The 15,652-nt window shown below is 41.3% G+C and overlaps 1 protein-coding gene across 2 annotated transcripts; it reads right to left on the bottom strand.

Annotated features, from left to right (window-relative positions):
- Positions 1 to 4: 4 nt before the first annotated feature.
- THUMPD3 (THUMP domain 3 tRNA guanosine methyltransferase) lies at positions 5 to 12,715 on the bottom strand. 2 transcript variants are annotated; one of them, XM_074957561.1, is made up of 10 exons: positions 12,590 to 12,715; positions 11,659 to 11,989; positions 10,669 to 10,746; positions 9,554 to 10,066; positions 5,349 to 5,479; positions 4,887 to 4,956; positions 4,351 to 4,466; positions 4,062 to 4,172; positions 3,065 to 3,188; positions 5 to 1,587 (listed from the first exon to the last, which is right to left on the bottom strand). In XM_074957561.1, the coding sequence occupies exons 2-10, from the start codon at positions 11,914 to 11,916 to the stop codon at positions 1,456 to 1,458; spliced, it is 1,533 nt and encodes a 510-aa protein (XP_074813662.1). In that variant the 5' UTR covers positions 11,917 to 11,989; positions 12,590 to 12,715; the 3' UTR covers positions 5 to 1,455. The 2 variants fall into 2 exon arrangements, with proteins under 2 accessions (XP_074813662.1, XP_074813663.1); XM_074957562.1 differs by lacking the exon at positions 12,590 to 12,715 and adding an exon at positions 12,441 to 12,578.
- Between the last annotated feature and the right edge of the window lie 2,937 nt (positions 12,716 to 15,652).

Raw genomic sequence — 15,652 nt, 5'->3', positions numbered from 1 at the left:
TGCAAGCTAATCTATGTTAAGACTTTATTATATTCAGGTAAAATCATAAAGTAAAAGCTCAGTGCAACAAGAAACTTTTGAGGAACAACAAAACATCCATGAACTGTAGCTGAATGGTACCTTGCCATGGTCACATGGGGGACAAACGTGCTTGTAAGAGCAAAAGCATTATAGAGGGACAGAATACCCTTTTTATTAGAATTGTAATGGTGGTGCTTTATTTCCTATATGAAGAGTCTTGTTCTGTAGTAGACTTTCATGCAGCCCTTAATACCTACTGAACAAGAAATGGGGAATGAATGTAACTAAGACAGAAAAATCCTAAAGAACCCAACTCTTATCCAAAACATCTAGAACTTTAATATTTACTCTTCCACCCTTAAACACTTTCAAGAGTGACAGATGGCATAACTCTTTGAGGAAGATGATTGACAAACTGTTAACTATAATTTTTACCCCAGTACAAGAGGGATGGCAGACTTGAGAAACCACTTATTGTACGTTTACAGTAGGGACAAAAAAATCACTTTTACAGCTTGCATTCATTCCAGTTGAGGTGGTAGCACAGCGAAAGCATCTCCTAGTGAGCCTGTTGAATTAAAATGTATCTCAGCCATCATGTTCTAGTCTAAATCTGTCCACCCAAACATAAGAAATATGCAGTAGTATATGAAGAGTGCTACAGTATTTCACAATTTTTTAAATTAAACACTTTGCTAAGGCCCTTTTTTACATTTTCTCCACCCCATCTACAGTAGGGATACATAATACGTAAACATTTATTGAATTAGCACTTACTTGAGGTAGCAGGTAAGAACAGAGGCAGCAGTATCAAGGTACTGTACTGCAAAGCAGATGCCATTTCTAACAAAACATAAATGGAGGCACTACTTTGTGTTAGTCTGCTTACATTTTGGCAATGATATTAACTAATGAAACAAAAAGGAGATATCTCTCCATTGGAAAAAAATCCTTCCATAAAGCAACACTATTACCAAAAAAGCCCTCAAACTAAAGACAGCCTTCAGGAGTCTTGTACATCAGCAGCTTAAGATCTTCACACAAATTCTACCATTTTGAGAAGTTACCCTGCTAGTTCCCTAGTGAACATGAAAACATGTACATTTAAGTGAAAAACACCACAAACATGGTAAAGCAGATTCAGATGCACAGGAAAGAATTGGTAATTCTGTTAGTGAATTTTGCCTTTTTTCTACTTTGGTTTCAAATAAAAAGGTTCCAGAGTACACAGTGGAAATGACGCTTTTCAAGCTGATCCCTGGACCAGTATTCTCTTAACAGAATGTATGTGCACATTTTTTTTTAAACACACTCCTTTCCTTACAAGATCTTAGGAATTGGCAGACCTGAAATCTAAGGCATACACTCTAGCAAACAGCTTTCCAAGAAATTCTGGCAAGTGGATGCTGCCTGGTATGTTTGCTGACAGGTGGGTTACCAATATGATCGTTTCTCTCCTGCTCTTTCCAAGGTACGTTTCAGAAGATAAACTGCAGCATGAAGTCCCCCTACGTTCACCCAGACTGTATGACCCTTTTGCCACAAGTGTCCCATTTTTGACAAGGCCTACAATGCACACACACAAAAAAAAAGGTGAAAATTAGTATAAGTGGAGCTGAAGCCTATGAATAAGGTTGCCTAACAATTTCCATTATGAGCCTCTGTTCAGAGACTAATTTTTGCCAAACTTTAATCATTCAAAGCTGAAATTTTCCAGGAAGTTTTCACTCTTCCTTAAGTGATTTTTTTTAAAGAAAGCTTCAGTGAAAATTGTTCTGCCATTTCCAAGAATGAGGTTGGGGAAGTGGTAGCTGCACCAATGTTTAAAAAAAAAAAAAAATCTCCCAAACATGTCTTTTAGCTCTTCCATGCATTGTAGCAGGAACTTGAAATGTAAAAGAATATTCATGTTGCAAAATTAGGAAATGCTAGAATTAAAGTTGCTCATACAACCTTCATTCACTTCCTTGGGTGTGTGCACTGATACTCTGATATGATCACATATTATTTTTGTGCAGACCCCTGCCTCCTTGTACACAGCATGGACAGTGAATTAGGTAGAAGCATGCAAGAAGAGAAAGCAAGTTTTCTTGTCTTTAAGATACAGGTCTAGGAAAGCTGTGTTCTATTCCTGGCTCTGCCATGGACTTCCTATATGATGCGCATCAAGACTATCATAATGCATATATGGAAGGGGGTTGCACGAGCAATTTTAATTCTCATATTTCCTAACTTAAGTGCTTGACTCTGCTACCTTAATGTTCTTATCATTTTGTGGGTAAGTTTATTATACTGAGAATACACACACTGATCCTTCACTTTTGGGATGTACAGGTCAAACGCTTGGGGATCCTGAATGTATAAGTAGTTGTACTTAAATTTCTTTTCTGACCTTTGAACAGTGTCCCATATGTTATGTTTTAGTAATTCAGTTTTCCTAGGCTTTTAGAATGGGAGGAGCAAAGGACATATGAAGAGAATCAGTTTGCTGTGGAGTTGGGCTGATTTTTTGAAGGGAGCTGGGAGATGTTGGGGTATATTTTTTGCCTAAGAGTGTCTGAAGATGTTTCAGTTAGCATGCGTGTGCTTTTAGTTTTTGTAATATGCCTAGAAATTTGAAAGACAATAGAAAAGGAAGTCCAATTTGAAAGGTAAATTTCTCTAAATTTGTAGTAATGATTCAGATTTGACTTGGATGACATGGTGGATCAATATACAGATAATATATTGTCAGAAGCATGAATTTTACATTTTTTTAATTAAGTTCATCCTTGTAATTTAGGTCTAATCACTTCTAAAACTTAAACAGCAGAAATCTATTCCGTAGAAAGGGAGGTGAAATCTGTAAGGTAACTTTACTGCAGAAGAGAGTCTAGTATCTAGTTTAGAAAGAACATTTTAAATTTGAATATCCATTCATTTTGAATACAGTTTTAGGCCTGATGCATAAGTTGACTTTTCTGTCTTTGAGGGTGTTTATAAGAGTAAAAAAAAAAAAAAAATCACAGAAAGAAATGCCTAAGAACAATCTGTGATTCTATACCTTGGCAAAACATTTCCTGTCTTGGGTAAGTAGTACAGCTCTGCCTGTCCCAGGCCTGCAGATGCGACTCATCTCCATAAGGCAAGCTGGATAGAGATCCCAGTTCTTCTTTTTAGATCCTATCCTAGAATGAAAATTTAGACATGTACAGTGAGCAGAGCAGTTGAAAACAATTCATTTTCAGTTAGTCTTTCTTGCATGGCTTAGTTTGATATTTTTTTCCTTTTCCTTTCCACCTTTACTTCCAATAAGAGGACGTATTATTAATGCTCCACTGCATCAGTTAATCAAGTAATTAAGTTACCTCATAGAAAAAGCACCCACGTGCTTTTTCCAGTAGTAAGTACACTAAAAGTTACAGCAACAGTAACATGGTTAAGTTACAACATCTAGCAACTACAAATGACTTGCAATCTTCTCTCCACCCGAACCCCTCCTCCCAAATCTAGGTTCCTGAATTAATAAGCAGGTCTGGCTCTCAGACAAATCACTGCAATACATTAGTTGCTCCTATTTCATGGAAGTTTCCAATAAGTTATTTGAAATCAAAATGTGATTCTGAATGTCTTGTAACTGTATGCACTTTAATGAAATAAGGGCTTCTATCAATGTTTACTGAATATATTTATTATGAGTCAAGGTATTCTATGAAACCCTCCAAAAACACAATGATATAAAAGCATTTAGAAAAGCCACCATGAAACTGGCAGAAGCTTTTATAATCTATAGTTTAAAATTGCTACACTGATTAGCTTGAAAATTAGAAATGCTTGGATTAAACATTGTATACCATGTTTCAAACCAGAGTGAATTTTCAGAATTTGTGAAGTGTTTTGAAGATGTTGAAGGCTATAAAAGTACTGACAAGAATTATGGCAGAGTCAGAGACCCTGGAAATTCTAGCAGACCTTTAGTGGTAGTAGCAACAGGAAATACTGCTACATGGTTCAGTCAAATATAGTAACCTTAAAAACTATTTCAAAGTAATGATTTGCACCTCTTTCCAAATGGCATGTCTGTTACAATAACATCCACAGAGCTGGTCCTCAAGGGGAGATTGCAGATATCCCACTGAATGGTATCTATGGGTATGCCCCAGGAAGTACCACTGCAAATAAAGGCATTCAATATCAGGCATGATTTACTTCAAAAAGGTTTTCAAATAAAAAATACCCATGGTATTATGTCAAACAGGAATATATTAAAAACAAAATGAAACAAATCCATGAGAAAGGGATTTCTTTATACAAACAGCTGTGCCACAAATCCACGTACACTTCTCTTACCTTTCTTTATTCTGATTTTTCTTCAACAAAGAGCAGATGTTATTTGCTGCTCTTTTCACAGCCTGTGGATTGTTATCACCTGCAATATGATAACAGCTAGGCCATTCAGTAGCCCCCTGAAAATGGAAAAAAAAAAACAGATAAAATCTGTTATGCTGGAATTGGTGAATTAAAAAGACCCAAAGAAAACAGTAACCTACCTATAAATGACAGAATAAAGCCGTAACAGACAACTTTCAGCTTCAATATTCCTTGCAATATATCTATTTCATATATTATTCATTTTCAATGACCTAACAACAATACTCTGGAATTTAGTTACTTCCCTCTGCAGCTTGCATGAGGAAGGTGAAGCCACTAAGGGTAAGTATATTATTTGTAGTTGTTTGAAAGTTGAGGAGATCTTTGATGTTTGGCTGCTTCACTTGCTGAATATCAGTAAGAATGTATCTGACTCATTTAAAATACACAGGATTCAGTTATGTCACTGTTTAGGCCCCTTTCCTAATTTAAATAAAGACCAAAAGAAGGATTACCTCTATTGGTATAGCTCCGGTTCCACTCATTGGATCAATTATAATGTCAGTTGGCTGAGGATCACAGAGCCTGAAGAACAGAAGAAACTATATTAAAGGAAAGTTTTAGCAGATGCAAAAGTTTCTACAGACAAGGTAAACTGGAGAACTATTTAAATTCTTCAAATTATTCTATCCCCACAAAGTAAGGAAATCTTAGTAATCACTTGAAAACAATGTTTGTTTAACTTTATATACAGTGACATGTTAAAATATGTTGAAGGATGCCAATAACAAGTGTTATGAGCATAGGCTATAGTCAATGCACGCTTTTTTTCCTGGGCTGCAAAATGTTCACGATGTTTGTTTGAGCTCTGTTTGTTTGTAACTAAAAAGGACTTTTCAGAAAAGAATCAAGGAGCTTAGTTTCTAAAACAAAATTACATAACCATTAAAAATATACAACTAAGTGACTGCACTGACCTTAGCATACCATAAGCAAGGGTGGATCGAAGAGTTGTGGGTCCAAAATGTGTAATATTTCTTCTGTGAAGACTCTCTTCAGTTAATGCAATGCCCACCACTACTTCATTATTGTGAATGTTCAAGAGAACCTAGGATAAAATTAACTACTATGTAGGAGTAACAAATTTTAAATAGTGTACTTAAATATTTACCCTATGCTTGAGTTTTACAGGATTCTTTACAAGTAGTAATGTTTATGAAGAGTTTTGAGATCTTGGAAGACAGTGCTATGTGAATGTTCAAGTTCATTAATATTCTGGGGTCTGTCTAAAGCTCATTATTTTTGCACATATATAGTTTATTTTTAATCCAAGATTGCAAAGCACTCAACATTGAGCTAAATGCTCCTCTGAAGTAAGTAAGGTTTCAGAGTAGCAGCCGTGTTAGTCTGTATCCACAAAAAGAAAAGGAGTACTTGTGGCACCTTAGAGACTAGTCTCTAAGGTGCCACAAGTACTCCTTTTCTTTTTGAAGTAAGTATTTTTCTCATTTGTAAAATGAGGATATGAAGCAGATACTGGGTATCAGTGGCAAAACAACAATAAAAAGCAGTTCTCCTGGTTCTCAGTATTGTACCCTAACCAGTAGGGAACACTGAGAACTGTATTCAAGGCTACTGAGCCAACATAAATGCTTCATTTCAGGTCTCTCTCTCCCTCCCTCTGCCCCATACACACAAAAAATGTTCATTTAAGATTGAATCTAATTTCCAAGTCTCCAACTTTCCATAATGAGAAACCACAAGTTGACAATAACTACTCAGTCCCTGATATGAATATTTTTTCCTGTTCAGCTGGTGCATACACATATGATTGATAGATTCTAAGGCCAGAAAGGACAACTGTGATCATCTAGACTGCTCTCCTGCTAACACAGGCCATAGGACTTCCTTGAATTAATTCCTGTTTGAACTAGAGTCCTGTTTGAACTGTCATGGATGGCTATAAACTGTTCAGGAAGGACAGGCAGGGCAGAAAAGGTGGGAGAGTAGCACTGTATGTAAGGGAGCAGTATGACTGCTCAGAGCTCCGGTATGAAACTGCAGAAAAACCTGAGTGTCTCTGGATTAAGTTTAGAAGTGTGAGCAACAAGAGTGATGTAGTGGTGGGAGTCTGCTATAGACCACCGGACCAGGGGGATGAGGTGGATGAGGCTTTCTTCCGGCAACTCGCAGAAGCTACTAGATCGCACGCCCTGGTTCTCATGGGCGACTTTAATCTTCCTGATATCTGCTGGGAGAGCACTACAGCGGTGCATAGACAATCCAGGAAGTTTTTGGAAAATGTAGGGGACAATTTCCTGGTGCAAGTGCTAGACGAGCCAACTAGGGGGGGAGATTTTCTTGACCTGCTGCTCACAAACCGGGAAGAATTAGTGGGGGAAGCAAAAGTGGATGGGAATCTGGGAGGCAGTGACCATGAGTTGGTTGAGTTCAGGATCCTGACACAGGGAAGAAAGGTAAGCAGCAGAATACGGACCCTGGACTTCAGGAAAGCAGACTTCGACTCCCTCAGGGAACTGATGGGTAGGATCCCCTGGGGGAATAACATGAAGGGGAAAGGAGTCCAGGAGAGCTGGCTGTATTTCAAGGAATCCCTATTGAGGTTACAGGGACAAACCATCCCGATGTGTCGAAAGAATAGTAAATATGGCAGGCGACCAGCGTGGCTTAACAGTGAAATCCCTGCGGATCGTAAACATAAAAAAGAAGCTTACAAGAAGTGGAAGATTGGACAAATGACCAGGGAAGAGTATAAAAATACTGCTCGGGCATGTAGGAATGAAATCAGGAGGGCCAAATCACACCTGGAGCTGCAGCTAGCAAGAGATGTTAAGAGTAACAAGAAGGGTTTCTTCAGGTATGTTGGCAACAAGAAGAAAGCCAAGGAAAGTGTGGGCCCCTTACTGAATGAGGAAGGCAACCTAGTGACAGAGGATGTGGAAAAAGCTAATGTACTCAATGCTTTTTTTGCCTCTGTCTTCACGAACAAGGTCAGCTCCCAGACTGCTGCGCTGGGCATCACAGCATGGGGAGTAGGTGGCCAGCCCTCTGTGGAGAAACAGGTGGTTAGGGACTATTTAGAAAAGCTGGACGTGCACAAATCCATTGGGCCGGACGCGTTGCATCCGAGAGTGCTAAAGGAATTGGCGGCTGTGATTGCAGAGCCATTGGCCATTACCTTTGAAAACTCGTGGCGAACGGGGGAAGTCCTGGATGACCGGAAAAAGGCTAATGTAGTGCCAATCTTTAAAAAAGGGAAGAAGGAGGATCCTGGGAACTACAGGCCAGTCAGCCTCACCTCAGTCCCTGGAAAAATCATGGAGCAGGTCCTCAAGGAATCAATCCTAAAGCACTTACACGAGAGGAAAGTGATCAGGAACAGTCAGCATGGATTCACCAAGGGAAGGTCATGCCTGACTAATCTAATCGCCTTCTATGATGAGATTACTGGTTCTGTGGATGAAGGGAAAGCAGTGGATGTATTGTTTCTTGACTTTAGCAAAGCTTTTGACACGGTCTTCCACGGTATTCTTGTCAGCAAGTTAAAGTAGTATGGGCTGGATGAATGCACTATAAGGTGGGTAGAAAGTTGGCTAGATTGTCGGGCTCAACGGGTAGTGATCAATGGCTCCATGTCTAGTTGGCAGCCGGTATCAAGTGGAGTGCCCCAAGGGTCGGTCCTGGGGCTGGTTTTGTTCAATATCTTCATAAATGATCTCGAGGATGGTGTGGATTGCACTCTAAGCAAATTTGCGGATGATACTAAACTAGGAGGAGTGGTAGATATGCTGGAGGGCAGGGTTAGGATACAGAGGGACCTAGACAAATTGGAGGATTGGGCCAAAAGAAATCTGATGAGGTTCAACAAGGATAAGTGCAGGGTCCTGCACTTAGGACGGAAGAACCCAATGCACCGCTACAGACTAGGGACCGAATGGCTAGGCAGCAGTTCTGCGGAAAAGGACCTGGGGTGACAGTGGACGAGAAGCTGGATATGAGTCAACAGTGTGCCCTTGTTGCCAAGAAGGCAATGGCATTTTGGGATGTATAAGTAGGGGCATAGCGAGCAGATCGAGGGACGTGATCGTTCCCCTCTATTCGACATTGGTGAGGCCTCATCTGGAGTACTGTGTCCAGTTTTGGGCCCTGCACTACAAGAAGGATGTGGATAAATTGGAGAGAATCCAGTGAAGGGCAACAAAAATGGTTAGGGGTCTGGAACACATGACTTATGAGGAGAGGCTGAGGGAACTGGGATTGTTTAGTCTGCAGAAGAGAAGAATGAGGGGGGATTTGATAGCTGCTTTCAACTACCTGAGAGGTGGTTCCAAAGAGGATGGTTCTAGACTATTCTCAGTGGTAGAAGAGGACAGGACAAGGAGTAATGGTCTCAAGTTGCAGTGGGGGAGGTTTAGGTTGGATATTAGGAAAAACTTTTTCACTAGGAGGGTGGTGAAACCCTGGAATGCGTTACCTAGGGAGGTGGTGGAATCTCCTCCCTTAGAAGTTTTTAAGGTCAGGCTTGACAAAGCCCTGGCTGGGATGATTTAATTGGGGATTGGTCCTGCTTTGAGCAGGGGGTTGGACTAGATGACCTCCTGAGGTCCCTTCCAACCCTGATATTCTATGATTCTATAGAGCATCTCTTTTAGAAAAACATCCAATTTTGATTTAAAAATTGCCAGTGATAGAGAATACACTGCAATCCTTATAAATTGATTAACTGGTACAATGGTTAATTACACTATTAAAAATTTACACCTTATTTCAGTCTGAATTTATCTAGCTTCAACTTCCAGCTATTGGATCTTGTTATACCTTTGCCTGGTAGATTAAAGAGCCCACTATCAAATTTGTTATCTATGTGGGTATTTATATACTGTGATCAAGTATGAAGTATCACGGTGCTAATTACAAGAGATTAAAAAATACACACAAGCCCCTTAAACTTGAAAGTCACAGAAATTAAGTTAAATTTGATTTCTTAGAATAAAATTATGTCATCGCTTCTACTATGAAACAACTTTTTCCCCTGGAGTGGTAGTGACATATAAACATATTGGCTTAAGCAAAGATACATGAAGGCTCTGAAGTAAAGCAGCAACTCATGTATAGGTGTAAATATATGTGAATATTATTGAAAAATACTGGTGCATTGTACCTCCACATCAAAGTTGGTCATGTCAGCCTTCCACTGGAAGTAATCTTGCACAGCTCCACCAAAGTCTCTTGCTGCATCATTCGATGTAAAACTATGTTTGTCACCTGCTCTATTGCATGTAACACGGAATTTCAGCACCTGCTCTTCTGCTTCACCTTTCTTGCAATCGCCAGCTTGGTTTTCATTTCCAGTTATAGTCAGGAATTCATCTTTGCCATCTGATTGGTCATCTGCTAGGATCATTTCCTGTGTCTCTTCTGCATTCTGTTCAGCAGATTTCAAGCCTGGGGTATTTTGTGCATGGTCAAGCAACTCTTTATCAGCATCTTTTTGATTTGCTCTGTCCTTTCCTCCATCATCATTCAGCTTTTCTTTGCTTGCACTACTCTGTTGATTTTGTTTTTTATGTTTTGTCTTTCTCTTCTTGAGGTTGGTATTTAACTTCCATACTTTCAAGGGGTCAATCCAGGGCAGTTTTTTAGCCAGGTCCTCCAAATCCTTTAGAGTATCTTCCTGTAAAAGATCACAGGATCACCAGAATATTCAATAATGTGTTTTGGCAAATTTTATAGGCAACTTTCATTTACTACTGGGTGACCTTGGATAAGTCACATCCCACTCCCCGTGCCTCAGTTTCCTCATCTGTAAAAAGGGGATAATGACACTTACCTCCTTCTGTAAAGCACTTTGAGATTTACTGACGAAAAGTGCTATATAAGGAATGCATATGATTATTATTTAAAGGACTAAGAAGTCATTATTTAAAGGACTGTCAATTTTGATAATGCACCTCAATCTGACCCGCAACACTCCATCTTCTCCAATCCTGGACCTTGCCTGAGCAAAATATGCAACTAATATGGAATAGTGCTAGACTACCTGGTGGTTCTTTCACTTGAACAAACATTTAAGAGGAACCTGGAAAGTGTATGGCACACAATATAAAAAACAATCCCTTCCCCCAAGACTAAATAAATCTAAATCTACTCTTACATTAGAAAATTCCTGGATGAGGATTTTTTTTTTAATGAGGAAGTCAATGTTTATTTTTTATTTTCATTTATTTAAAAAAAAAATCACACCTATCTGAAGATTTGGGTACAGAGATACCTTACCTTAGTTTCTTTAAACTGATAATCTGTAAACTCCTGAACAACAACAAATAAATTATCCACTGATCTTAAACGATGAACCTAAAATAAATTACAAACAATGGTAATGTTACTAGCCATACGTAAATGTCTGTAATTAAAACTTGGTCTGGTTACATCTAGACTTAAGGTACAGCAGTGCAACTATTTTGAGGCTGAATATTTATTTGATGCTTCAATATTGTAAAAACTAAAAATATTTCTAGTTTCTGTAAATTCTTTCCCACTACTATTGTTTGTGTGCACATAGCTCCTTTTCAGCACCACCTGTGATCATCACAAAGACATAAGGTAGAACGGGGAGAAAAACTCCTTGCACAGTTTCAGGTTATTTGCGTCTGACTTCATTTACTGTTGCAGAAGAAAAAAATCTGAACTTAGTTCTTGAAATGTAAGTAAAGGAGGGAAGGGTTTTTAATTAATTTGTATTCAAATATATATTAAGTGGTAGATTTTAATACTAGAATGTTTTGATAATGAGGAGGAACTTAATTTATATTTTTAAAAATTCTTTTCATGTTTAGTCACAACGGTCAAGGGAATAAAAAGAATAGGATATCTATGAGAGCTTTAAAAAATTCTACAAGTTGTGTAGTTTGCAGTTTAATAGCAGTCATGTTTGAGTCCAGGGGTGGCTGTATTTCAGCTGCAGGTGAAATAGTTGCTGAATGCACAGAATTAGTCCTTCAGGATAAAAAGCATTATATATCATTAACTTAAGAGAATCATAACATTAGAAATGAACCCAAGAATGAACACTCAATGTTTAGCATTCATAATACTCAATCCATATATAGAAAATCACTAATTGATCATTTAGAACTGGCCTGTACGTTAAAGGAGAAATGTGTATTTTAGGGGGGACAGAAGGCCAAGCCCAGGATAAAGAGAAAGAAAGGAATACTAATAAACTCCTAAACTAGAAAAATGACCCAAGGAACAAAACATGCAAACCTGTGAAAGTTTCTCTACTGAAATTTCAAAATAGATTTTCCCTCGGTCCTTGCTTATTCTGGACTGTGATCCTAATTTCTCTTTCACTTCATCTGCTGCTGTCAACTCAAAGCCAGTTGGTACAGTAGCTCCAATCGTGACCACGATATCTTTCAGGCTTGAGCTGGGATCACTTTCTAAGTTTTCAGTTAAAGGTTTAAGGGTGTCATCAAGATTCACTTCAGTTAAGGTGGCAGAAGCCTCTTCAATATCTGACATTTTTACAGCACTTCAGACCCCCGTGCGGGTCTATTATGTACCGAAGGATTGTAAGGTAGTGGCAGTAGCACTTCTGCAAAGAAAAACATGGCCTAAGCATGGCATACAGGAGTCAACTTTTAATGCTATTCATCTGAGCGAGGAGGTGCTGAATAAAGACCAGTGTGGATCAAGCCAGGTCACCGAGATGTCAAACCCTATGTATTTTGAGCCTTCACCATGCAAGGGGACCACTCCTACCACTAGCCAGCGCTCTTTGAAGCAGCTTGTTGAGGGCAATGCTGCCCGAGCAGCTGGGGGATCTCCCCCCCCACCTAGCTCCCGCTTTGCCACAGCGAACCCACCCACCTACCGGGCTAGTTGGGGAGGGGGCGGGACGCGCTCCCTCCTTTCCCACACCACGGGGCTCAGGGCAGCGCGCGGGCTGGCGGGTGGCCCCTAGCAGAGACTTCACCTCAGAGGCCGGGGTGAACACGACTAAACCGAGTCTCCTGGGGCTCCCCACTTTCCCTACGGCCGCTCACCCCCAACCCGCTCCTAAGCTCCCAGGGGACGCTGCTCTCCTGGACCCCCCCCCGGCCGAGCTGCCTGCCAAGGTCGCAGCTCTGGCCGCCCCAAAGCTGGAGGGGGATACACAGACACCGGTCTCCAGGTCACCGCACGTCTTAGTTACCGGCGCCAACAGGCACTACCACGCACGCCTGCAACGCTACTTCCGGTTCTGGGAAGTCAAGCGCTGCCAAGCACTTCCGGGTCGGCCTCCCTCTTCTTCCCCGAGGTCTCGACGTGAGTGCGTGCGACGCAGGCGCCTAGTTTCTCGCTCATGCGCAGTACTCGGCGGTGGACTGTTGCTATGGGAACTAGGCGGCCCACCAGGCTTGAAGGGTGTTTCCTAGTGAGCCTGCCCGGCCGGCTCGTCTTGGCATTGTAGGGCCCACGGCAGACGTGACCTTGGGGCCTAATCGAGTAGATCGGCAGGAGATAGAGCTGGTTCCCGAGGGATACTTCCTCGCCGAGCCGCGCTCCGGGCCGGGCCCCTCCGAGCTCGGACATGAGCTGAGACTCAGAAGACCCCAGGCTGTCGCCCTAGCTCTGCTGTAGACTTCTCCAAGGGGATCCAATAAGTTATTTTGCGGCCTGATCAGAAAGCCTGTTGAAATCAGTGGCAGTCTTTCCTTTTCGGAGCCAGATTTTCAGAAGTTTTGGGCACCCCCAGCTGTTGTGCAAATTGGGCTCTTAATTCTTCTGTGACTCAGTGCCCCTATCAGCAAAGCATGGATATGGAAACCCACTTGTATGTAGCGTTTGGAGATGTAGGGATAAAAGTGCTGTGCTAGTGCTAAGCATTACAAACAGATAGGCTTTGAAGACATGCTAATAGTCACGTCTGAGAAGGAGCTGCCAATCTGAGGGGCAACAGTTTAAGGTTATCCATATCATTAAAAAAAATCTTAAATGAATATCCTGCCCCCATCAGACAAACAGGAAGGCTAAATTCCTTTCTAGTGATAGTGTCCGCCACAATAGTAGTTAGAGGTAGGGAGATGGTAAACCTCCATCAGAGCCATGTGAGAATCCTGCTACCGTTAGTCACCTCTGTGATTAAATCAGTTCAGAGGTGGATGAGAGTGGCGAGTTTCTTTCAACATTCAGCATTATAGCAGGTTTTTACATTTTTATGAAGACAATACATTGCTTTATTGAGTATTTGTCGGATTTACAGAACTAGATTTTAAACTTTTTTTCCCAGTACAATAGTCCTGCATGCTAACCTCTCTAGTCAATTCATTGTTCATTTACGGGGGATGGGATCCTGGCCCCAGTCTTCCAACTCAATGCAAGTTAAACACAAACAGCATTTTTTTTAAATAAAAAACGTACAAGTTTTTCTTGTTTTTTAAAGTAAGTCCAAGTGACTGCTGATCATATTACCGAGGGTGCGTTTGGAGTAATACTAAGCTCCTTGGGGCAGAGTCCATCTCTTAGGTTTTTGTACAATGCCTGATTCATGACTGAATCTCCTAGGTCAGTGATTCCTAAACTTGTTCCGCCGCTTGTGCAGGGAAAGCCTCTGGCAGGCCGGGCCGGTTTGTTTACGTGCTGCGTGCGCAGGTTTGGCCGATCGTGGCTCCCGCTGCTCGCAATTCGCTGCTCCAGGCCAATGGGAGCTGCTGGAAGCGGCGCAGGCCGAGGGACGTACTGGCCGCTGCTTCCAGCAGCCCCCATTGGCCTGGAGCAGCGAACCGCGGCCACTGGGAGCAGCGATCGGCCGAACCTGCGGACGCGGCAGGTAAACAAACCGGCCTGGCCCACCAGGAACTTTCCCTGCACAAGCGGCGGAACCAGTTTGGGAACCACTGTCCTAGGTGCTACCACAATACAAATAGACCATGTATGTTAGCGTGTCTGTCTCAATAGTGTGCTGCATAGTGACAATAGTCAGGTCCTAGGTGGCCTCCAATTTATTATAAGTGTAGAGGCAAGGTAGAAAAAGAACAAATATGTAAGTTTGAGAGAATTTAACTGCATGACCAGGAGAACTGGATCTTTTCCCATTCAGATTATTTATTGTAGAAGTCCACCTACTGCTAGCACTCTTTTCAGTTTAATCTTATTCCTGCCTTCCTGTTTTTTGCACATCACAACTTGATATTATCATATGGACAAACCAATGCTACACTACTATGTACTACTGTGGATGCATTTCTGCCAACTATATTGCTCCATCTGCCAGGGCAGTTTGATTTATTTTGCAGAGAATCCTTGTCAGGATTTAGCCATCTGACATTTATCTTGTTCCCCTAAACCAGTCTCTAATTAATTTAGTTGATTTATTTGGCCTCTTAAAATTGAAATGGTTTAAGGAGATAATTTCATTTCCACTTTGTTATGATTGCAGCAAATAAATGAAACTTCACTTATTTTTTTTAGCCCTTGCATTCGGTGACTCATATGCACACAAACCCTTTTCAAATTTTCGTTCAGTCCCCCTTCAGCCAGGGAATGTCTCTGCAGTGCTGAATTTTGGGGGGGTCATGAAGATGGGTGAGTTCTCTTGAAAGAACTATTGGAAAGTACACTGGTATTTAATGTCTCATTTCCCTGGCAATCTTTATCCATCATGTTTGTGGACCACTGGTGTAATATTTGACTCAAAAGTGCACGGGGGTGGGGGGTGTCCTTCAGTATTCACCCAGTTGCAGAGGTGCTGGCAGCCTGCAGGACAGCTGTTGTTGTTGGCCTATTCACTATCCGCCCCCTCTTCTTCTCATCTTCTGGGAGAAGATAGGGTGTAGAAACCTCTTCCATTTGTCCTTGTTCCCTCTTGGATAGAGATTTGATCCGTCTCCCTGTAATGCATTTTCTCCTCATCCCCCTCTGGCCATGTATCACTGTGTGCTCAAGTGACTGATCAGTTGTTCCTATTACCGCTGTGACTGCACTGCCTGCTGTCTTCAACCCTTTAGCTCAATCCATTAAAGGATGCCCAAAACCCTTGAGACTCTCAGTCTCAAGCTATATGTGGAGAGAGTAGGAGACCTGGCTTCAAAAGAGCAGCTGGCTCAGGACAAGGGAAGTGTGGCTGGATGGAGGACACAGTGAAGAATTGTTGCTAGATAATATTTGACAAGGTCAGAATTCGGCTGACCAACGGAGGCCCCAAAATGGAACAGCTAGCACTATCATGTGGAACAAGCTTACCTTTATATGTGCTGGCATCCATGAACAACTCTAT

This window comes from Natator depressus, chromosome 7 (assembly GCF_965152275.1).
Source record: "Natator depressus isolate rNatDep1 chromosome 7, rNatDep2.hap1, whole genome shotgun sequence".
NCBI classification, from domain to species: Eukaryota; Metazoa; Chordata; order Testudines; family Cheloniidae; genus Natator; species Natator depressus.
The sequence above is the reverse complement of the archived record's forward strand: the minus strand, read 5'-3'. Positions and strand labels throughout refer to the sequence as shown.